The 25,180-nt window shown below is 35.9% G+C and overlaps 1 protein-coding gene and 1 long non-coding RNA gene across 4 annotated transcripts in view; one reads left to right on the top strand and one right to left on the bottom strand.

Annotated features, from left to right (window-relative positions):
* USP15 (ubiquitin specific peptidase 15) overlaps positions 1-19,670 on the bottom strand; it is a 143,963-nt gene extending 124,293 nt beyond the window's left edge. For 2 of the 3 annotated variants that reach the window (XM_008003870.3, XM_008003871.3), the window contains exon 1: positions 19,522-19,664. In XM_008003870.3, coding sequence (XP_008002061.1) covers positions 19,522-19,610 — 89 coding nt within the window. In that variant the 5' untranslated portion in view covers positions 19,611-19,664. Of the gene's footprint in view, positions 1-19,521 lie in introns of all 3 variants that reach the window. The other variant, XM_008003873.3, reaches the window with a different exon arrangement.
* A 375-nt stretch (positions 19,671-20,045) lies between these two features.
* Positions 20,046-24,764, top strand: LOC140712861 (uncharacterized). The gene is made up of 3 exons (XR_012094664.1): positions 20,046-20,444; positions 23,709-23,831; positions 24,671-24,764. It is a non-coding gene; the product is annotated as an uncharacterized lncRNA (long non-coding RNA).
* The last annotated feature ends 416 nt before the right edge of the window (positions 24,765-25,180 follow it).

Below are 25,180 nucleotides of genomic sequence, written 5' to 3'. Positions count from 1 at the left end.
GCTGTGATTAAGAAAATGTGATATTGGCATAGAGAGAAGTAAAAACACCAATGAAAACAGTGCAAAGAAATAAGAGCCAGACTCACAAATATGTGAGGACATATATCAAAAGCATCATTACAAACTAATAGGCAAAGATGGACTATTCTATAAAAGGTACTGGCACAACAGATCACACATAAAGGAAAAAATCAATTACAGCTCTATCTTACATATGCAGTCAGTTCTTTTCTAATACTTGTTTTGAAAACTTGAAGGTGTTACAACACTTAATTAGGCAAATCAAAACCACAATGAGCTACCACCTCACACATGTTAGGATGTCTATTATTGAAAAAACAAAAGGTAACTGTGAGGATGTGGAGAAACTGGAACTCTTGTAGACTATATAACACGGTGCATTGGCCATGGAAAATTAGCCTTAAAAAATTAAAAATAGAACGACCATATGATCCAGCAATCCTACTTCTGGGTACATATCTAAAAGCATTAAAATCAGGGTCCTGAAGAGATATATGTACTATCATGTTTACTGCAGCATTATTCACAATAGCCAAGATGTGGAAATAACCTTAATGTCTTTTGATGGATGAAAGAATAAAGAAAAATGGAATACTATTCAGACTGAAAAAAAAAATCCTGCCATATGCAGCGACATGGATGAACCTGAAAGTCACTATGCTAAACGAAGTAAATGAGTCACAGAAAGACAAATACTGCATGATTCCACTTATCAGGTATCTAAAACAATCATAGTCATAGAAACAAAGAGTAAAATGGTGACTGCCAGGGGCTGGGAAAAGGAAGAAATAAGGAGTTCATGATATTCAGTGGGTACAAAGTTTCAGTTATGCAAAATGAGTACGTCTATTGTACAATATTGTGCCTATATTTAACAATACTGTATAGTACAGAAAAAAATTAAGATGGCAGAGCTCATGTTAAGTATTCTTACTACAATGAAAAAAGTTGATATAGACAGTCCAACTTATGGTGTGACTTAAGATTTCCAGACTTTATAATGGTATGAAAGTGATAAGTATTCAGCAGAAACCATATTTCTAGTATCCACACAATGATTCTGTTTTTCATTTTCAGTACAGTAATCAATGCTTTATTATAAAACAGATTTTGTGTTAGCTGGTTTTGCCCAACTGTAGATTAATGTAAGTGTTCTAAGCACATTTAAGGTAGGCCAGGCTAACCTATATTGTATAGTATGTTAGGTATATTAAATGGATTTTTTACTTACAATATTTTCAACTTCTAGTGAGTTTAACAGGCTGTAACTCCATCATAAGTTGAGGACCATCTGTATACAGTCATGCACTGCATAATGACTTTCTTGTCAGTGACAAACTACATATATGATGGTGGTCCCATATACCATAATGTAGCTAAAAAAGCCCTATTGCTTAATGATGTAGCCATTGTGACACTGTAGCATAACTCATTACTCACATGTTTATGGTGATGCTGGTGTAAACAAACCGACTGTGCTGCCGGTCTTAGAACAGTATAGCACATATTATAATACTTGATGATAATAATAAACAACTGTTGTCAGTTTATGTATTTACTTTTAATCGTTATTTTAGCATGTACTCCTTCTACATATATATATATATATATATATATATATATATATATATATATATAAGTTAGCTGGTCCTTCAGGAAGTATAGCGTGTACTCCTTCCACTTATATAAATAAAAAAGTCAGGCAGGTCCTTCAGGAAGTATTCCAGACAAAGGCATTGGTATCATAGATGACAGCTCCATGAATATTATTGCCCATGAAGACCTTCCAATGGGACAAGATGTGGAGGCAGAAGACAGTGATACTGATCACCCTGACTGTGCAGGCCTAGGTTAATGTGTTTGTCTCTTAGTTTTCAGCAAAAAATTTTTCAATTAGAAAAAATTTAAAAATAGAAAAAAGCTTATAGAATAAGGATATGAAGAAAATATTTTTGTACAGCTGTATAATGCGTTGTTGGTGTTTTAAACTAAGTGTTATAACAAACAAGTCAAAAACATTTAAAAAAATTTTTAAGGTTTATAATGTAAAAATGTTACAGTAAGCTAAGGTTAATTTTATTATTGAAGCAAATATTTTTAAATTAACTTAATGTAGCCTAAGTGTATGGTGTTTATAAAGATTACAGTAGTGTACATTAATGCACTGGGCCAAATTTGTCCAACCCGAGGCCCGCACGAGGCCCAGGACACCTCTGAATGCAGCTCAACACAAATTAGTAAACTTTCTTAAAACATTGAGTTTTTTTTGTGATTTTTTTTTTTTCACATCAGCTATTCTTAGCGTTACTGTATTTTATGTGTGGTCCAAGACAATAATTCTTCTTCTGATTTGGCCCAGGGAAGCCAAAAGATGGAACAACCCTGTCCTAGGCCTTCATATTCACTCTCCACTAACTCACTGACTCACCCAGAGCAACGTCCAGTCCTGCAAGCTCCATTCATGGTAAGTGTCCTAAATAGGTGTACCATTAAAAAAAATCTTTTATAGGGCATTTTTACTGTTCTTCTATATTTAGATACACAAATACTTAACATTATATTAATACTGCCTACAGTATTCAGCACGGTAACATGCTGTACAGGTTTGCATGCTTCCCTAATCCCATCCCCTTCCTTCTCTTGCTGAGGCACTTTGTCAGTGACATGTTTTAAAGAAGATAATAAAAATGGTAGCACAGCTTTACATGTGCTAAATAGTTAGAAATATATAAATACCATAATAAACATATTTTATCTTAAAAAAGATTGTCTGCTTGTGGAAGTGGGATTCAGAAGAGTTACAGTTTGTGAGTTATTGTGAAGGGGTGCAAGGAGGGTTATCCAAAATCTGCCAGAAAGTTTTAACAGCATGAGTAAATGTCTTTTGTTTAATACAGAAGTTATGTATAGATACATCTTCACATATATGCACACAGAATGGAGTACAGTCAAATAGACTAAGAATAATGTTGAGGCTAGCAAAAGCAATAGTGTTCACTGACAGTCAACAATGGAAATTTTATGCATAAAAATAAGAAAAACAATTATAAAAACATTTTTAAATTATACACAGCAAAATGCATAAAAGGCACTGTTTTTATTCACTACTTTTTATTTCTGAAAAATTCATAACTTATATGATCTTTTGTATTTATTTTTTATAGTTGTACTTTTTCTAAATAGGCGAACTTGCATTAGATTTTAATTAAAAATTTACATAAGTCTTGAAGAATTTTCTTTGGAAAAGCACAATTCATTTGCAATCATTTCTAAATTTATCAAAATGTGATTCTGATATAGGGTAGTGTATTCATTCTTGAGAAAATACTTCCTTTTTCTACTTCCCACTGGTAACTAGAGCAACCAGTGAATAAGCCAGAAAAATAAATATGAGTGATAGCTCATATAAAAAGAAAAGCACATAAAGTACAGATTATTACCCTTGATATCTTGGAAGATAATATAAGCAAAACGAAGAAGGAAAAAATTCCAAAACTGACATATTTACTGATTTGAAGCTGATCAAACTTTGGTACCAAATATTATATATTAACTACAGACCTGCAACCATCTAAAATTCATCTAAATACTAATGTACAAACCATCTTGAGTAGCCCAGAGTAGTAATTAAATTGTTCTGTGATGAACAGGCTAAATTTCTTGTACAAAGGAGTCAATGCTTTATAAATGAAATCAAGGTGAAATATTTCTGAATACTAAGACATCTGACTGTGTTCCTGTAAAGAAGTTATGAAGTAAATGTACCAACGTATAATCTAAAAGAGCTATGGCTTAATCACTATAATCTTCCTGTTTCAGAAGATGACAAGGAATTTTATGAGGGTGCCTCATACCTGGTCATCACATATGATGCTTACATATTAGTATATCAATCTGAAATTATTTTTATCGTAATGTTACTATCTGGGTTCAAAGTTACTAAAGAAAATCATATAGAGATTAAAGACCCATGATTTTCAATCTCTCAAGTCCTTCAAAGATGACCTGTAACCTTCCACCAAGTCCACAGCATGGCTTTCTATATCCTCAATAATTATTTCAAACCTTTGCCAGTCTTACCTAGTCTTACCCATTAGGTTGAATAACCTTGCTACCTACCTTACAAAGCAGTTAGAAGCCTGTCCAATTCTACTGCATTGCACCTGACTCTTACCCAATTTTCTTATATATCAGTGGAGGAAGTAATCTTCCTCAAATCCCAGGCCAATAATTTTTGCTCCTATGTTGTGGATCTAATTTCCTTCTGCTTCCTTGGAGACCTTCCCCACACACAACTCCTAACCCCATCTAATCTGGCTTTTTCTACTCAGCATTTCAACAGAGATTAAGTCTTTTTCTCCTCTCCCCCCATATCACTTTTCAACTCTTGTATTTTCTCATCTATTCTCATTTTCTGACTTGTCCTTACAGTCAAGCTTCTCAAGTTTCTATTTCCTCAACCTTCACTTACACTCCAACGTAATACAACAGGTCTTCCTACTCTAATGGGCCCTCACAAATCACCAGTGACCACCTTAACAAATCCAATGGATTCATAATTTTATATATGTATTAATCCTTCAAAAAATTAACCTCTGTCATTCTTTTTTATAGGGGGGAAGTGGGGGGACCCCTCCCAATGTTTTTACAACTTTCTCTTTTGCTTAAGTGTATTACATAGAGCTGCTCTTTGATTTCTTCTTTCACTGTTTATATTCTCCTATAATTCATATTAATAATTCCAAAATCTGCATCTCAGAGTCAGTCCTCAAGTTCTCGAATCATATTTCCAATTCCTATAAGTCCATGTCAACTTGGATTTTCCAGACATCTCAACCTTGAGTCAATCATCTCTCTCTACATTTACCCATTCTCTACTATTACTTTAATAAATGACTTCATCAGTAATTTAATTTCCCAAGCCACAAACCAGAATATTAACCTATATTCCCCGCTCCATAACATCCAGTAACCAAGCACTTCCAGAATATTTCTAACAGTCTGCCCCTCTCCTCTTCATCCTCAGAAAAGTACTTTAGTTCTGTAGCTCCCCTTCCACACTATTTTTAGTGGCATAGATCACTATGATAGCTGCTTGACTTGTACATCTTCTTTAAGTTTTGCTTGCTTCCAAGCTGTCCTCCACTCTGCTGCCAAACATTTTAAAACCACAAATATGATAATCTCACCTCTGTTTAAAATCTTAGTGTCTGCATAAGATAATACAAATGTTTAATGTTTATATAAGGTTTTTCTACAAAGTGTTTTTACATTAGTTGATGGTAGAGCAACCTTTTTCTTCCCTCTCTCCTTGCCTTCCTTCCTTTGAGACAGGGTAGAGCAACCTTTTATTTATCTTAATTTATTTATTTGTTTATTTGTTTGAGATGGTCTTACTCTTGTGCAGGCTGGAGTGCAGTGTTGTGATCACAGCTCACTGTAACCTCAAACAACTGAGCTCAAGTGATTCTCCTGCCTCAGCCTTCCAAGTAGCTGGGATGACAGACAGCACCACCATACCCAGTTAATTGTAAAAAATTTTTTGTAGAGACGGGTCTAATTTTAGGAAACCAGAGAGGCAGTAAATGGAGTTTTTTTGTTGTTGATTTGTACATGTTTATGCTGACAATATTCAGATAAATGTTCCTGCTTAATTGCCTAATATTAAAATACATATAACCTTGTTTATTTTTTTAAATCCTATGTTGCCCAGGCTGGTTTTGAACTGCTCGCCTCAAGTGATCCTGCTGCCAGGGCCTCTCAAAGTGTGGAGATTACAGGTGTGAACCACTGTGCCCAGCCTCCTTTTTAACAGAAGGAAAAGTAAAAATTCAGAGAAGTTATATAACTTATCAAGGTCATGTAACACTACTCGGTGGGTACGCAAAGTCCTGCAGTCTAGTTTTCAGACTCTAAAGTTCAGTGTTCTGTTCATTACACCAAACTTTAAATTCCATTTATTTAACAAAGACCTAGAAATGTAACAGATGCTTGGTCAAATCATATACCACACTCCCTCTTTATGAAACAATAAGTTCATTTTTAAAAGTGAGATAACAGAGGATATGGTAACATTATTACCAAGCTATAAATAGAGCTGGAAGGCTTATTTAGAAGATAAATTCTAACAATTTCTAATAATCCATTGTACTTATTGAGAAAATGAGTATTTTCAAAGTGGGTATCTTTAGGGTTAGAGCTTTGCCTATCAGAAACTTAGCAGAAAAAGAGTCTGAATGTTCACACATGTGCCTATACGAGATTCATGTTTTCACATCAATTAAGATCACACACACACACACACAAAAACACTACCGTTCTCTGAAGAAGTTTCCTAGAAATGTGGCAAACACTAAATTGTGGATGAATTTGTCATACCAATCTCAATTTGTTTTCATGATTATTTTTGTTTATATATATTCTTATCTCCTGAAATCAGACTTGAGTAGATATTCTAAATTTACTATAGAAAAACCACCACATCAAACTTCTATTTTTGATACTACTTGCTGTGAAGTCTTAGAAAAGTTACTCAGCAACAAAACCCTTCGACTGTCCATCTTAGAAATGGGAATTCATTCATTCAAAAAATACTTCAGATGAATAAAGTGGTTGGCAAAACAGTCAAGGTCCCTTTGTTCATGTAACTCAAGAGTCCAGTGGAGGAGCGAGAAAAACTAAGCAATCAAGATACTTAGTAAAATATTGTTAAGTGCTGTGAAGGAAAAGTACAGGGAGCTATGAAAGCATATAATGAGGGCCCTATTTAGAATAAATGAAAATCTCTCTGAAAAAATAATGTTTTAGCCTCTGAATAAGAGTTACTCCAGGAAAAGTGGTAAGAAAAAGTATCTAAACTGAATGAAGATGACATGCTAAGGCCAGAAGGACTTTGGGAATTTTGAGTGTTGAAGGAACTGACTAAATGAAGTTGGAGTTTATGACAAGGTAGGGGAGAAATGGTACATGAGACTAGACAGTTTGACTGAGACCAAACTAAATAGTGCCTTTAATGCAATGACAAGGATTTCATCTCAAGTACGTTGAAAACCACTGAAAGATTTTTAACTGTAAAGAGACATGATTCGATTTACCACTAGGACTACCTCACAAGATTACTGGAACGATCAAATACATGTGAAATACTAAGTCAAAAACTTACATAAAGTTACATTAACATGAGTACTTCAAAAAGATCTAAATTGTATGGTGCTAAATATTCTGAAGGCATTATGATAAATAATTTGTATTATGGTCTGGATAGAATAATTTTCAATGGCTCCGGAGAAGCTGGGGGCTTCAGAGTCAATTTTAAGACACTGTTCAAATATAGTAAAGCTACTAATATGAATGTAAAAGATTTTGGAGTTGGTGGGGAGAAAGAGGAGAATTTCAAAAGTTGTTTGGTGCTTTTACACTAGAAGCAAATTTAAGAAAGATATACAAGGACCAATAAATGATTAAGAAATAGTCCCAGATACAACAGAGTATAAAAGGAATATGCGGAAATTCCAATAGCAGGATGAAGGAAACCAGAGAGGTAGTAAATGCACAGTGTTTTTGTTGTTGTTGATTTATACATGTTTATGTTGACAACTTTCAGATAAATGTTCCTGCTTAATTGCCTAATATTAAAATAAATATAACCATGTTTATTTTTTGAAATCCTATCTGCCTCTGTACAGAGTAGGCATAGGCAGTCCTTTTATAAGTAAAAAAACACACAAAAATCTCAGCCTGATCCAATGTAGCACACTTAATCTCAGAAAAATATTTATAATCATCTTGTGCAGAATAGCATAAACAATTCTGGATACTAATTCATTCTTACGACCAATTCTCTTATTTAACAAAATGCTTAAATTATATTTGAGTAGTGATAGCATAAAACAACTTTCAACACTAAGGAGATATTGGCAGCATCTAGTACTTTAAATTATTATAAATCAGATTATTTCACTGACTTTTTTTTAAGTACCACAAATTAAGACTCAGAATTTCATGGTTTCAGTAAAACTTAAACAAATAAAACTATGAAATTCGCTCAAATTCAGTTTACCATCTCTTTATAGCTTAAATTTGAAATTCCATGCATTTCTAACCTATTTTCTGCTCCACACATTAAATCCATCACTTAGTAATAAATAATTTTTATGACCTCTTTTTAGATCCAAACTAAGACAAATAAGAAGCTCAAGAAGGAGGCCAAGTAAGATTGTTTTTAAACTATTCATCCAGAATACACATACATGATAATTAATATCTTAAATGTGCATGTCTCTCCATATTAAAGATATCTTGTAACCATGTGACATATAAGCGTGATAAGCATATATGAAGCAAGAAGGAAATGATAATAACGTTTGACTCTGATTACATAAATTCCCTCAGCTCTGTGTAACTTTTCTACACTGGAAGAATTGGGTTTGGTATTAACAATACAAAAGCAAAAAAACAGAAAAAACTAAGAAAAATTGGGACTTTCTCAAAACAAAAAGCTCTTACAATCAACTTTGCTTTTTAAAAGTATTTTGTATCATATGCAGGCATACATTAAACTTAGAATAATAATAAGCATCTATATACATACCGTCAAAACAAGCACCTAAAGAAAATAATTATAAATACTAATATATAGCCCCCCGTGGATCCCTCTCTTGGATACCCTTACTCTGATTTAGTATTTATCATTCCATGAATATTTTTATGCTTTTCTTAAATAACTGTATTTCCACAAACAATATAAATAATTTTGAGTGTTTTAAAGCATTATTTAAAGGGTATGATGTGACTATTTTTTCATTTGAAGGATTAATGTGAGTTTAGCCTCCTTTTAGGATGCCAGGTCGTTTTCATCTGCTGAAGTTGTTGACTTACATTTTCCAGGTACTGTAAATGTGTTTTCGGTAATTAGCACACTTATCTATGTTCTTAAGATAGTGCACTGTTTGTGCTTTTGGGGCATGAGATTAGGAATGGAAGAGAGATCCACGGGTTAAATGACACAAAGCATTCACTGTGCAAATACTATTATACCAGATACCTCTAAAAAATAAAGAGATGGGGTAAATTTCGAATGACAGAAGAAGGCGGGCTGCAAAAAAGAGGAGTGTGTCATTTATATGGAGTAATGAAATACAGACATATATTTAAGAATATTTACAAAACAACATTTCAACATAGTATAAACTAGTAAGAGAAGAGGGCCAAAACAAACTTGAGAAGTTGTTGGGGGACAGAGTTCCAGATTTTAAAACTTACTATACAGTTACTACACTTACTATACAGTTATAATGTGGTACTGGTAAAAGGATACACATGGATGTCAATCAAACAGAGAATCTAGAAACACAAATCCTCACTTTTACAGTTAATTGATTTTCAAGCAGGGTATCAAGACAGGGAAAGAATGATCTTTTTGACAAATAGTTTTGGGACAACTAGATAACCGCATGCAAAAGAATGAAACTGAACTCCTCCCCTGACCATATACACAACAAATTAACTAAGCTGAATTACAGACTTAAATGTAAGAGCTAAAACTATAAAACTTGGAAAAGAAAATATAAGAGTAAATCCTCATGACCTTGAGTTAAGCCAAGCCTTCTTAGACATGATACCAAAAGCAAAAGTGACTAAGGAAAAAATAGACAAATTGAATTTCATTAAAATAAAAACTTCTATGTTTCAATGGACATTACCAAGAAAGTAAAAAGAAAACCCACAGAATAGGAGAAAAAATTTGCAAATTAACTACTTGATAAGGAACCTGTATCTAGAGAACTTTTACAAAGCAATAATAAAAAGACAAAACAACCAAATTTTTAAAGTGGGCAAAGAATCTGGACAAACATCCAAAAGACATACAAATGGCCAATAGGCATCATTACCTATGAGGAAAATGCAAATTGAAACTACAATAAGATGCTACTACACACCCACTAAGATGGCTATATATAAAAAAAAAGAACATAACAAGTGCTGACAAGGAGGTGAAAAAACTGGAACCCTCATACACTGCTGGTGGCAATGTAAAATTACAGCCACTTAGAAAAACAGTCTAGCAGTTTCTTAAAAAGTTGAACAGAGACCTAGCAATTCCACTTACAGGTATATACACAAGAGAAATGAAAACTTGCAATGGATGTTCATAGCAGGATTATTCAAAATAAGCAAAAATTGGAAATTCAAATGTCTATCAATTGATAAATGGATATATCAAATGTGTTATGTCTATACAATGGGATATGGTCACATACCACATAATAACATTTCGCTCAATTAACAGACACATTATGTCTGGCTAGGCACAGTGGCTCATGCCTATAATCCCGACACTTTGAGAGACTAAGGTGGGAGGATTGCTTGAGGCCAGGAGTTCAAGATCAGCATGGGCAACACAGCAAGACCCTCATTTCTACAAAAAAATAAAGATAAAAAAAAAAAAAGACACAGCGGTGCTTGCCTGTAGTTCTAGCTAATTGGGAGGATGAGGCAGTGGAATTGCTTAAGCCCAGGAGGTCAAGGGTAATGTGAGCCAATATCGGGCTACTGCATTTCAGTCTGGGTGACAGAGTCAGACCCTGTCTCTAAAAACAAAAAAAGATTAATACTGTATTTTTATTCTACCTTTTCTATGTTTAGATATACATATACTTACCATTACATTAGAATTGACTACAGTATGCACTACAGTAACATGTCGTACAGTTTTGTTTTTTTGCCTAGGAGCAACAGGCAATACATCCTAGGTATGTAGTAGGTAATACCATCAAGATGTGTGTAAGTACCCTCTTAAGATGTTCACACGACGAAAAAATTGCCTAACGACACATTTCTCAGAAGTTATCCTTGTCATTAAGTGACTCATGACTGTATCACTCAGCAGTAAAAATCTATAACATATTGACATATGCTATAACATGCATGAACCTAGAAAACATTTATGTTAAGTAAAAGATGCAAAAATCACACATACTATATGATTCCATTTGTATAAAATATCCAGAATAGGCAAATATATAAAGACAGAAAATAGATTACTGGCTGCCTAGAGCAGAGGAGTTTGGGGGAGAAATGGGAGGTGACTACTAATGGGTATGAGGTTCCTTTTTGGGATGATGAAAATATTCGAAAATTGATTATGGTCATGGCTACACAACTCTGTGAGCATACTAAAACTCAGTGAATTGTCCACTTTAACTGGGCAAATTGTAAGGTATGTGAATAGCATCACAATAAAGCTGTTATATATACATATATATATTTTAAAAGCAAAGAATGGAAAGGCCACAAATTTGGATGAAATTAGAGACGGTTTCAAAGACTTAACTTTGAACTAGGTTTTGAAATAAAGTCAGTAATTAGTAAGAAGTATTGGAAACAACAGAAATGGTGTATAAAGGCCCCCAAAGCAGGAAAAAGCAAATAATTTGTAGGAAATGGGAGACACTATCTGTACCAAAACAGAGATATATTAGTTAGAAATGAGACTGCTGAGACTAGAAGGCTAAACCAAGAGGACTCAGAAAATTCTAGAGGCTCCTGATATTAGTAACAAATGAAAATGGTGTTTAACAAGTATGACAAAGCTGTCATTTCTTGATGGTAATACTTTCAAGTATTTGTCTTTCAAAAAGTTGCTTCCATAATCTGGGTATGGCTCTATCACATATAGGCAGGCAGTACAGTTAGAATTTAAAACGCAAGCTTTAAGTTAGACTTCCTGCTTTACCAAGCCAAGTGTTATGACCATATAAATTTAACTATCTCAGTTTCTGTACTGGTAAAATGAGAATACTACCACGTATTTCATATATGTAATATATATGGGATAAACGTATTACATTATATAAGGAACCTATCTAGAGAACTTTTAAAATGCTCTCAACATAGTAAAAAGCTCTTAACATAGCAAATGAGCAATAAGTTTCCGAAAACCATAGCCACAACCATGTGGTACATATAACTACTTAGCTACACCTCTCCAGAGAATTAAAAAGTTCTTCAGCTTGAAATCCATTCAAATGTATGAACATAAATTTCCTTCTCTTTTTATCAAAGGCAAATCTCTTGACTAAACTGTTAAAATTTTGTCAAGCTGTAAAAACATATAGGTAAATAACAGAAATCAATCCAGATTACCAGGTCTTTTCTACCTGGAGCAAGGAACTTGATGCTCTTTTCAGTTAAGTAAGTTTGTCTCTAATGTCCTCAGGTTTTGATTTAACTAGCTCTAAACTTAGAATACCCTGGCTTCAGAGCCACCCTTGAACTTGTTTGTGAGATCTTTGACTTCTTTCACAAAGGAAGTCCTTTCTACTGGTATTTCTGCTAAATGATTTTCTCTTACGGTGGGGAATTACCACATTAATATTCGGGTCTTCTCAAAACTAAAAGGAGAATGGAAGGGACAGTTAGCATTCTTAGTTCTCCTTTCCTTGGAGGGAAAAAAGGCGTCATTACTCTTTTTCTTTTTGGAAAGCTATAACGAAACCATGTAGAATCTTAGTGATGAAAGTAGTAAAGGAAGTCTAGGCATAACTAAATGCAGGTTAATCCTACAGGGGTTTTGTTTTATATTATAATTGGAACTTATTTCCTCCTTTGTAAGGAGCCATTTTTGACCCTTCCCTAAAACAATTTTAATCTGTATCCAAAACTGAGGCTACCTACCAGGTTTATGCTAGATTTCTTGAATAGTGACTTTTGTATAAACTGGGTGATGAAATTTAAAGGATCTACATTCCCTGTTTAAAGGATAAATGGGAGAAACAGTCTAGGTAAGTGGTTTCAGAGGAATGAATATGAGACACAGAATGTGAATTACAGTGGTAAGTGAGGAAATTAAAATAAAAAGAACAAGTTAGACTGACATTACTCAGGGAAGAAAAAAGGAGTAATTGTCGAAAAATTCTATACAAGGACTAAGAAAAAAGAGAAATTCCCATGGTTTAATGAAATATTGTTTGAATTACATTTGAGTAGTGACAGCATAAAACCATTTTTAATACTAAGGATCTATTCTTAGTATTAGACAGTATCTAGTACTTTAAGTCTTTATAAATCAGGTACTTAAACCAGGTCTGAAATCATCAAAGATAAAATGAAGTGTAATAAGAGCATGTACTTTAAAGACTGCATAAGTGTAAAACATTTAAAATAGTGGCTTCGACAGACTAAGCATTTAATAAATGTCCGCTGGCAGTAAACTACGAGCAAGTTCATTTCTCTCAGATTCCTCATCTATAAGCCATATAAATATACATTTTGGTCCTTATTTTGAGGTTCAAATCTCATAATGCACATAATCAACCTTTACCAATTGTTCTCTATCTTCCCTTTATTTCTCTACCAATATACCCAATAGTTTCAATTCACTTTTGTCAATAATCATGGCTTAATAATAAAGTGATTTTCAGTGAAAAAAAGAAGAATCACTCTAAACTCACATCATAAGATAGGTAAATTCAAAACTAAGATAGCAAAATTGACTGTTTTATTATCAGTATATCTTCCACTATCTTAATTTAAATGTTCTTTCACTTCAAAAATTCTTTAAGAGTTATCTCTAGGGAAAAATCAGTTAGTAAACATGGAACATAATAATGCATTCATATTTGCATTTTCTGTGCTGAGTGGTTCATATGGATTTAAGTCCAAGAAGAAAGCCTTATGTATTTGTGGCTTATAATAAACCAATACCATACTTTAAAAATATAGACTAAACTCTGAAACAAAATAGCCTACAAGATTTTACTTTATGCTTGATGGGTTATTTCTGTAAAACTATGTGAAGGGGTCATATCATCTCTAATAAGAGCTTATGATTATTGATAAACAATTAAAATTCAAAAGCTCAATAGTAAATGACCTCAGATTTTTTTGTCTGAATGTACTTGTGGATCAAAATGACATTTGCTCTATACATTCAGTTATTCACCTATCAATCTTTAAGCATGTTTTAATTTCCAGAAGCAAGGTGTTAAGATTTCCTACATGTTCTATCATATCTAAACTGAACAGTCACAAGAGACAAGTGTGGGATAAAATGGTAGAATTCTGCTACTAAATATAAAATAGACTTCCTTTAAAGAGAAAAATAGGTTCTTTTCTTTTTAAAGTGAATCTACTTTTTTAAAAAAATGAATCTTTAAAATAAGAGACAGAGGCTGGGCATAGGGGTTCACACCTGTAATCCCAGCTATTAATACTTGGGAGGCTGAAGTCAGAGGATTACTTGAGGTCAAGAGTTTCAAACCAGTCTAGGCAACATAGCAAGATCCCATCTTTACAAAAATTTTAAAAATTAGCCGGGTGTGGTGGCACACACCTGTAGTCCAGCTATTTCAGAGGCTGAGGCAGGGAGTCTGCTTGAGCCCAGGAGTTTGAAGCTACAATGGGCTATGACTATGCCACTACACTCCACCCTGGGTGACAAAGCGAGAGACTGTCTCTAAAAAAATTCTTTTTAAATAAAGTAAGAGGCAATGTGGTATGGTGCTTTAAGGGCACAAACTAAAGACCTAAACTACTTGGGTTCAAATCCCAGCTATAACACTATGTGAAAACCTTTTTGAGCCTATGATTCCTATTTTGTCAAATGTGAATAACACCAATTCCCAGAGTTGTGGTAATATGGTGATGAGTAAATAAGTCAATATGCATTTATAACAGTACCTGGCACATAGTGTTTTTAAATGTAATATTACAGGTCATGACCTGACAAACTAATTTTATCTTGTTACACTTATGTAGAAGCAAAATTGTTAACTGTCACAAAACCATTTTGCAAAAAGGTCATTTAATGCCTTATACGTGCTAATAGGAAAACGGTATAATTTAGAAAAAAATAAAGCCTGAACTTTACCAAGCAGATAAATGAAATCATTGACTAGCTCTGGACCTTCCTAGCCTATTAGGGTACATTAACCCTGAACTCACTAACAGAAGTCATTTAAAAACTCACGAAAAATGCTTAAATTAAGAAAAGTTGCTTTCCTAGATTTTTAAGCATCTAAGATGTGAAACATGTCTTAAGGTCACTATCTCTGTCCTTGTTTTCACCAATTTACCAAGACTAAAAAAGTTTTTCCTTTTGGTTTCATTTCCTATAAATGATGTAGTATATACCCTACTCTGGTTGTAAACACCCAGGCACTACTAAAATTAATTTTAAAAGTAATAGTAATATAAAAATTTCTTTAAGTATACAATAAATATTTTGAAATTCATGTTAATAGTGTTCCTTTTCATTATTAAGGGATTTGTGAATATAAGGTTATTTTCTTTTAGTTTCAAAGTTGCACAAACATAAGGGATCAAATAAAATAAAGCCTCAAAGATTTCTAAGTAAAAGTAGGAATGGACAGAAAGCTGTAAAAACTGAAATCAATGTCTCTGGCCTAAAACTTCATTGATCAGATTCTTTGGCAATTGTTGAAATGAAAATGTCATAGAGATTTTAAATGACTCTACACACAAATTACTCTGTAAAGTTACCTTGAATCTACTACAGTTATTAGGGTTTATACAAAAATGGCATGCAATGTTTTGCTAAACTGCAAAAGTTAACTACACATTGCCACTTAACATAATCACACATAAAAATTACTGAAAATGATTGGCAGATGAATAACATTTAATAAAAATGGGGGAAATGAAGCAGTGCTTTGGATGATTTGTGGTTATGTTTCATTTACTCATAATAGGCCTATTTCTTAAAAAATTTCCAGACTGGAAATTTTACAGGTAGTTCACACCTGTAATTCCAGCACTTTGGGAGGCCAACGTGGGCAGATCACTTGAGGCTAGGAGTTCGAGACCAGCCTGGGTAACATGGGGAAACCCTGTCTCTACTAAAAATACAAAACTTAGCCAGGCGTGGTGGCCTGTGCCTGTAGGCCCAGCTACTCAGGAGGCTGAGGTGGGAGGATCACTTGAGCCCTGGAGGTGGTTGCAGTGAGCTGAGACCACATACCGCACTCTAGCCTGGGCAACACAGTGAGAGTGTCTCAAAAGCATTTTTTTCCAAAGAGAGAATTTTATAACCCAAATGAGTTACAAATTTTCTTTGTAACTCATTAACTACCATACTTTAAATATGTTCCTAAAATAGTCATATGTACCTTAAGCAAATTATCTTTTTGTCTCATCAGAAGAAACCACCATGTATCTGAAAATTGTTTTTAATTCATCCTAAGCTATACAATTCTAGTTCATTTATCTCTTTCCTATAGTTCCTAAACTCTAAACCTTGTTCAGGGTTTTCTGATCTCTTGTTGGAACTGAAATACAGATCAACAAATATCATTTTCAGACTGCTTTACTCCTTATACAAATCAGTGCTACCTTCACGGTTTTTAAAAAGGTATTACTCTCTTGTTTTTGATTTACTTCTCAATATAAAGTCTAGAACCAAATACATCATAAAGTATGTTTCTCTTCATCTCACACTTGTGTAACTTATTTTCATCTCTAGAAAATCAGTTTTTAGATAAAAATCACTTACTGCTTACAAATAAAGAGAAACTGCAGTACTTACACAGAATCAAATAAATCTTTATACTTGCCTAAGTATGGAAGTTAGTTACCCAAGTCACCATGAGACAGTCATTATCCACAAAGTACTCAAGAGCTAATAAGTGAAATTTATTCACTGTGATGCATTTGACTATAACTTCAGACATGTGTATTAAACTTTCAAGAATAAACTTACGGTAAGCCCACCACTTTTTCTCAATAGCCCAGTCTTTCCTAGACAGTTACAAACTATATGCCACGACAATATTCCATATGGTAAATTTCAAAGAACCTGATTCAAAGATTAAAAAAAGGTATTAAAAGGAAAAACAACTTTCTAGTGAGTTCCAAAAACATAAACTAAATTAATACATATCCTGACCAGTTCTGTACTTGTAAGTTCATCATCAAATTCATACTTATCAAATTATTCTCTTTAAAACTCTGAATCAATTTTTTGCTCTATACTACTTTGTTTTTGAACAGGTTTCACTTGCTAATTTGCAAATAAACTGGCTTACAAATAAATCAAACTGGTTTCTGCAACTCCCAGTACCTTCTTTCTCTCGCACATTTTTTCCTTTAAGAGAAAGTTAACGTGAGGATAAACTTGCACAATCTGCTTTAATCTAAATATGTGGTCCTCAGTTTACTTTTATTTAAAATAAAAGCACTTAAATGACTCATTTATGAGCCTCTTGTATTCAGTCGTGCTTTATACTTGTAATACTAGCATTTTGGGAGGCTAAGGTGAATCACTTGAAGCTAGGAGTTCAAGATCAGCATGGGCAATATAGTGAAACACAGTTTGTACCTACGGAGCTCTACACACACACGCACATATATAAAACAATTTACATTAATTTTGTCAAAAAGCAAAAATATACTCATTTGAAAATACCAAACTTTATAAAGTTAAAAACCCACAATGCACATATTGCTCCTATCATCCTGTAGTGTCAACACCAATTACTCCATATACAAAAACGTGACATTGAGACAATAATACTTATATTTTAACTTATAGACTTAATAGATTTCTATTTTAAGGAAATTCACTTTTTAAAATAAGGTGGTAATAGGTTGGGTGAATTAAGAATTTTTAAATATTCTTTAACTTACAATAGTGAGCAGGGACTTATTTGTCATACCACAAGCCAAGGTAAACATGGGTGTCCTAGGAAATGTCCAATTTCCCCACAGTAATAAACATCTTACTAACATTATAATAAAAACAGTAACTTTCTTTTTTTTTTGAGATGGAGTCTCACGTTGCCCAGGTTGGAGTGCAGTGGCCGGATCTCAGCTCACTGCAACTTCTGCTTCCTAGGCTCAGGCAATCCTCCCACCTCAGCCTCCTGAGAAGCTGGGACCACAGGCGTGCCACCATGCCCAGCTAATTTTTTGTATTTTGGTAGAGACGGGGTTTTGCCGTGGTGCCCAGGCTGGTCTTGAACTTCTGAGTTCAAGTGATCCTCCCTCCTCGGCCTCCCAAAGTCCTGGGATTACAGGCGTGAGCCACCCTGCCAGGTCAAAAATAACTATTATTAAGTTACTTGAAGATTCTATTTTTTTGATACAATGAAACAAGTATATATTTACATCCTTAGGTATTTCTATCATATAAACATAGTATACAGCCTACCAAAAAAGAAAAAAGAGACTAAGACTTAGATCAAGATTAAATTATGGTCCTAAATCTGCCACCTATTAGCTTAACTGAAAATGATCCCAGTATCACAGCCTTTTGTCAAGAGTAAAGAGCAGAAGGTAACTAAAATTTAGTATCTCATAAACATGAAATTCTTAAGATATTAAAACGAATCAAGATAAAACCCGTATAATAAAATACTGTCCATTTTACAGAAGAGACTGAGGTGCAATGATTTAAATTAACTCTCCTCAAAGTCATACTGCAAGTTGAGTGGTGAAACTGTGACATAACTCAGGACTAAATCTTACTGCTCCTTCCACTATGCCATAGTGAAACACTCTATAAATTATATACTACTGTTATGGTAACAGTGGGAAGTGAAAATATTTTTTATTATAATGAAGAGGCACATTATCCTTCCCCCAAAATAAGGAATTTTAAATTATGTTACATATTCACATATTTAAGTTATTCTAGATGCCACTGGATATGGCCGACAAGTGTGAAAATGTCCACATATGTCCTTCAGTATTATAAATATATATCCTTTGGTATTTTACAAGTTCGAATATTAGCAGTTAGTTAAGCCTCAAGTGGACTTATCTACTTTTTGCAGGCCTACGTTATCCTTCAAACAGAAGGGAAGGGCTGCACATCTAACAGAAACGCTGCCGGCTTTTATCCAGCCACCACTAAAGCACAAGACCACGTGGTCTCTCATAAGCCTAAGGTTCCCTACTCCTCTCCCTCCTTTGACAAGGAACTGGAAACTAGGGTTTCTTTCTCTTATGTGGGGCACTGACATGCCACCTGTGTAGTACAGACCGCAAACATCCTGCAGCCTGCCTCCCGGAAGACTACAAGAATCAGAATAAAAGGGAACTTGGACGCCGACAATTCTAGGAAAGGAAATGAACAGAGAAGTAAAGCCGGTTGAGATCGTGATAAGCCGCGGCACCGGGACCTGTCAAAACAGCGTATATGAGACTCAAACCAAACCACTATAACCTATCATTCGAGAAGGCCTGAGGTGGGAGCGGCACTACGGAAGGAAGGAGGAAGAAGGGAACCGCACGAGTCAGTGCCGCCGCCGCCGCCGCTCTCCGGACACCTTTCAGCATGCCCTGGCAAGCCACGAACCCTGACCCTCATCTAGAGTCCAACCTTTGCCCCAACATTTCAGAAGCAGCCAAAATCCTGCTACCCCGGCGGCCGCCGCCAGACCTGCCCGCACCTGTCACCAGCGAAAGACACCAGCTCGCGGCTCCCGCCCTCTTCTCCACTATCCTCGGGCAACCGCGGGCATCTCAACCCCTTTCTCTTACCAGGTGTCCCCTTTCCGGAGCGAGGTTTTGAGCAGCGTCGCGATGTCAGACCGCTGGGTGTCCAGATCCGCCGCTCCGCCTTCCGCCATCTTCTTCCACTAGCGGTAGGGGAGGTGGCAGCGACGGCGGCGGCACGCCCCAGAGCATTATGGGAATGGCGTCCCCACGGCCCCTCCCAGTCGGCCGGTCGAAACCAAAAGACACCGGGAGCGGGGGTGGTCCTCGGGACAAGAGGAGGCCCCGGGGGCGGACTAGGTGCGCGGCCATGGTCTGCTGCCCCCCATCGGTCCCCGCCCGTCCAGCATCTTGCCTTGGCCTCTGGTTCGGGACAGCCAGGTTTTAGCTCTCCTCGCCGCCGAAGGCTCCGGCGCTCTCTCGCTAGAGGGATGCCACCGCCCTGTCCTCCCATCCTCGGCGTTGCCTTCCCCTCCCTCTTTCCCACTGACGCCTTGAAAACCCTTATTTGCGCATTCACTCACGCTTGGGGGTGAGGTAGGGTGGGGCGGGGGGGCGTGGGGACGGCTAAGATATGGCAGAAAATTTAGTAGCTTCGTGCCTGGGCTTTTCGTTAAGAGTAGCAGAATCCAAGCTCGGTGAATATGGGCACACACAAAAAACATTCCGAAACCAAACGCTTGATCTCTATGCCCTTCCGGGGTTCCTTCCAGCGCTCTTACTCCCATTATAGGTGGGGACCCTTTATAGGCTCTTTGTGACGCCCCCCCAGGCACACCCAGACGACTAAGCTGCGGTGAAAAACATGTCCCAGTTCATCGGTGAAGAGCGAGTAGAATATGGACAGTATTGAATAATGCCAGATACTAAAGGAAGAAAACGTGAGAGAAACCCTCTTCTTTATACAAGAGAGTAACATTTTCTTAGCCCCATCTTCCTGTGGTGCCGTACACCTGAAATGAAACTAGGTATGTCTTTCATTTGAAGTCAACGATTATGTTACAAAATAGAAAATCGAGTCGCTTAAAAATCAAATGCCAAGGTCACACAGCAGGTGGAGAGGTAAGTGGAGAGGCTGGTTCAAGAGCCCACGTGCTATACAGTACAGGACACTCATTGCCTCTCCTTACGAAAGCCTGAACTAAAATGTAAACTCCTTAAGAGCTGGAACTGGGTTCATCTTTTGTTTTAACCTCTGTATACCTGGTGGTTAGCACAGTACTACTGGACATGTAAAAATCACCTAAATATTTGTTTAATAAATGAATTGTGGCAAAATTACTTAAGTATTCCCGAGCATGATGTCCAGGGGTTTGATTTTAACATACCATATTGATGTGAAAAGTCTAAAAGATGGGCCAGAATCCCTGCATCATTTCTCTTGTTTCCCCATTTTAAACCCTAACTCATTTGGTGAGAATGCAATAAAGGAGGTGTAGTTACGCTAGTAGAAAGTGATGAATCCTTCCAAGTGAAAGTAGTGTACATTCGCATTATGATTTGTGTATATCAGTATTATGATTATGATTGCTTATTTCTGCATCATAATACTATTTTGCATTATCATGCCAAGCTTGAATTGAGAGTTTTAAAACAACTTTCAGTGACTGTTATTTCTGGCTTTTCTCCTGACAGGCTAAAAGACTGAGAGTTTCTCTAACCACGGCTACCCTCTAAAAGTCACATTTTCCCCCTTTTTCCAGTCACTCTCTGAAAGAGAACAAAGTAATTTTCTGAAGGGAAGCTGCAGAATATGGAAAACATATATTAGAGCCACATGGACATAAATTCAAACCTCACTTCAACCTTTAGCTGCAAAGTTCTTACCCTTTAATCATAAAATTGAGTATAATAATACCTACCTTAAGGGATTTTTATGAAGATTAAATGAAACAATTTGTGTTTATTGCTTGGAATGTAATAGCCATTCAATGAACACTAGTATTGTTTATTGATGACAGGGTGAATTTTACAGTATGTAAACTATACCTCAAAAAAGCTATTGAAAAAAAGTGTTAGGGGTTTTGAAGGCAAAACTGTGCTCTCCTTCATTTTATAACATAACCAAGTAGCAATAAATCATTCATACCCTAATGTCCAGTTTCCCTTAAGAGAAAATGCATTTTTGAAGTGTTGACACCTACAACCATACAGTGAAGTAAAATAATATTTTCTTCACTTGCACCATGCTCAAGGCAGTAAGTTAACTGGATATAGATGTGCACATCTAATGACCATTTGAATTATACATCAGATTTATGGAGCCATTTTGTAGACCTGACTGCCATCAGAGTCAGGAAAGAGATAAAATTATAGTATTTTATTTAGCAAGCACTTACAGAGTGCCTAGCATGGTTCTAAACACTTTAAAGTACTAACTTAATTCTCACAGCAGTCACATGATGTAGGTACTATTATTATTTCTAGTCTAGAGATAAGGAATTGAGGCAAGTAAGTGGCAGAACCTAAATTGAAACCAGGCAGTCTGGCTGCAGAATCTGGAAAGTTTGGGTAAACTTCTATTTTTCTATTGACCTTTATTATTTTGTTTATAGCAATCAACATTTTAGAGATCTTAGTTGATCAATTTATGGAAATTCTGCTTATTTTACTGGTGTTTCTCTCAATTATGAAGAGAAATAAGATATTGTTCATAAATTGGTTAAAGTCCACATCCCTACTGAATAATTAAATAGATAAATTGATGAGAAAAGCTACTTCACCTTAATCACAAATAATTGAATATAAATCAGGGATTATATCTGCTTATTTAGAATGAATGTCTTCACTGATGCATTCCTTAACTTTTGATGAATGTACAGTTTGCTCGGTGATTGTTATTGCCTTCTCAGACTCTGTGTACCTTTCTTGTCAATTTAAAACTTAACCTAGAGAGTTGAGTATGCTGAGTACTTTAGAAAGTAGACTAGAGATGAACAAGCTGGACCTCTTAAAGTCACAGTTGGTTGTGAAATTAGAGATTCTCTAGGAAGGATTCCTTTATCCTCTAATAATTCCAAACCTCTCTGCTTCCTGATATTTAAACAATTCCTTTAAGAGAGGTTCTTTTACTCAACAATTAAGAGATGGGACTTCAAATGTAAATACTCCAGGAGAGAGTCAGGCTTAAAACTGAAGTGTCAAAGAGAGCCAGTTTTCAGCTTGGGGTGAACCAGAGAAAAAAAGCACTGCATTTTGTAATACAGTTTAATGGAGGAAAGTACAAAGGAGATTTCGAAGATAAGTTTTGCCTATTTCATAATTTTGTATGGGACTGGCTACATGAGCCAAAGGGAAAAATCTGCCTAAAATTTGAGTGGACTTAGCAAATCTCACACACACACACACACACACACACACACGCACACACACACAATCAGCACATCCCATAAAAGAACAATGTTTGATGACCTGGCTGTCTTTATTTCTCAATTCTTCCTGTCTTTGACATTCAGGAACCACTATTTCAGTTTTTCCTTCTCCTTGTCCTTCCTCTACAGTTATTCCCGCCCACGACCCTACCACTCCCTCATTCTTACTCACCTCTCTAAACCTTTCATTCTTTTATCTTATGTAATTGTATAATTCTCATCTCTCTTTACCAGCTCTCAGAGCAGCTAAAAGGCAGTGGAAAGGCGGGGGAGTAGTGCAAACACCAAAATAGCATGTAGTAAAGTGCTTAATCTGTTAATGATATTTTGAAACTTGGGATATGAATAAAAATTGTAAGTACCATGAGGCACTTTTGAAAGCTAAAAAAAATTACAGAGGGTCCTTATTTCAGACAAATGTTACATTCTGATAAAGACAATGATAATATAGTAAGATGAATATACTGCCTTTTACAAAGAGCCACTAAACTTGGATTTTGACTCTGGCTTAGTGCCACTTGCTAGCTGGTAACCTTGGCTAAGTTATTTATTCTCCGTGACCGTTCGTTTTCTTATTATAAAATAAAGTGATTAGATTTAGGAGGCTGAAAATCAAACACTTGCAGGGGTTAGATGCAGCTACCGTAAATGGGTGAAGCAAATCTGTTGGGGATAATAAGGAGCTGTGGGGACTCTTGAACTGTTTATCCCAATTAAAGGTCTAAATTTAAAAAATTAGAGCAAACAAAATTATATTTTCTGTCCTATAGGATCTAGAAAGTTTAATTTTAGCACAGGCATAAAGTCTACAAATTAATTAATCTAAGTTCCTACTTTATATCCTTTCTTTTTTTCTTTGAGATGGAGTCTTAACTGTGTTGCTCCGGCTAGAGTGCAATGGCACGATCTGGGCTCACTGCAACCTCTGCCTCCTGGGTTCAAGCAATTCTCCTGCCTCAGCTTCCTGAGTAGCTGGGATTACAGGTACCTGCCAATACGCCTGACTAATTTTTGTATTTTTAGTAGAGACAGGGTTTCACCATGCTGGCCAGGCTGGTCTCAAACTCCCGACCTCAGGCGATCTGCCCGTCTCGACCTCCCAAAGTGCTGGGATTAAAGGCATGAGCCACTGCACCTGGTCTATCCCTTTTTTAGGAAGTACATAAAGTGTGCTAGAAAGCTGACTATACCATGAAATTTGTTATCAGTCTGCCCTATAGTGGACTCTCACTACATGCTGATAGAACAAAATTGATTTGTTTTTATTTATTTATTTATTTTTGGGACAGAGTCTCACTCTCCAGTTGCCCAGACTGGAATGCAGTGGTATGATTTCCGCTCACGGCAACCTCCGCCTCCCAAGTTCAAGAGATTCTTGTGCCTCAGCCTCCTGAGTAGTTGGGATTACATGCGTGCACCATCACGCCCAGCTAATTTTTGTGTTTTTAGTAGAGATGGGGTTTCACCATGTTGGTTAGGCTGGTCTCAATCTCCTAACCTCAAGTGATCCACCTGTCTCAGCCTCCCAAAGTGCTGCGATTATAGGCATGAGCCACTGCGCCCGGCCAGAACTAAATTGATTTGAATCAATAAGCAAATCAAGTATCTAACAAGTCTAGAATTATAATTAAAAAATCTTTAATAGGCATAGTATATTCTGTGGGTCCTGAATATTTAAAAATTAAATGTATGTGTATGGTAGGAAACTTTCAAGAAAGTGTTAATTTATCCCATTCAACTAAGAGTGACATAGGTTAAATCAAGGTTCATAGTAGGAAAAATCTGCCTACTTTATGTTTTCTTTACTTTCTATTTATCTACAGATTTCAAGGTTGATAACTTCTACATGAAAAATATCAAAATGTTTAAGCAGCCTCTGAAGTCTTTCTTAAGCCTCATAATAATGGATGGACTTCAGAAAGCTAAAAATCATTTCAAATTTCAAGTAAAGAAATTTTTGAATTTCTTTTTTTTTTTTTTTTTTTTTTTTGAGACGGAGTCTTGCTCTGTAGCCTGGGCTGGACTGCAGTGGCCGGATCTCAGCTCACTGCAAGCTCCGCCTCCCGGGTTCACGCCATTCTCCTGCCTCAGCCTCCGGAGTAGCTGGGACTACAGGCGCCCGCCACCTCGCCCGGCTAGTTTTTTGTATTTTTAGTAGAGACGGGGTTTCACCGTATTAGCCAGGATGGTCTCGATCTCCTGACCTCGTGATCCGCCCGTCTCGGCCTCCCAAAGTGCTGGGATTACAGGCTTGAGCCACCGCGCCCGGCCGAATTTCTTTACTCATTTAAAAAATATGCTGATCTTTTGTTTTAAATGGACAAGTTTAATTA

Source organism: Chlorocebus sabaeus, chromosome 11 (genome assembly GCF_047675955.1).
Source record: "Chlorocebus sabaeus isolate Y175 chromosome 11, mChlSab1.0.hap1, whole genome shotgun sequence".
Classification (NCBI taxonomy): Eukaryota; Metazoa; Chordata; class Mammalia; order Primates; family Cercopithecidae; genus Chlorocebus; species Chlorocebus sabaeus.
Note: the sequence above shows the minus strand (reverse complement) of the source record. Positions and strands in the feature narration are given on the sequence as shown.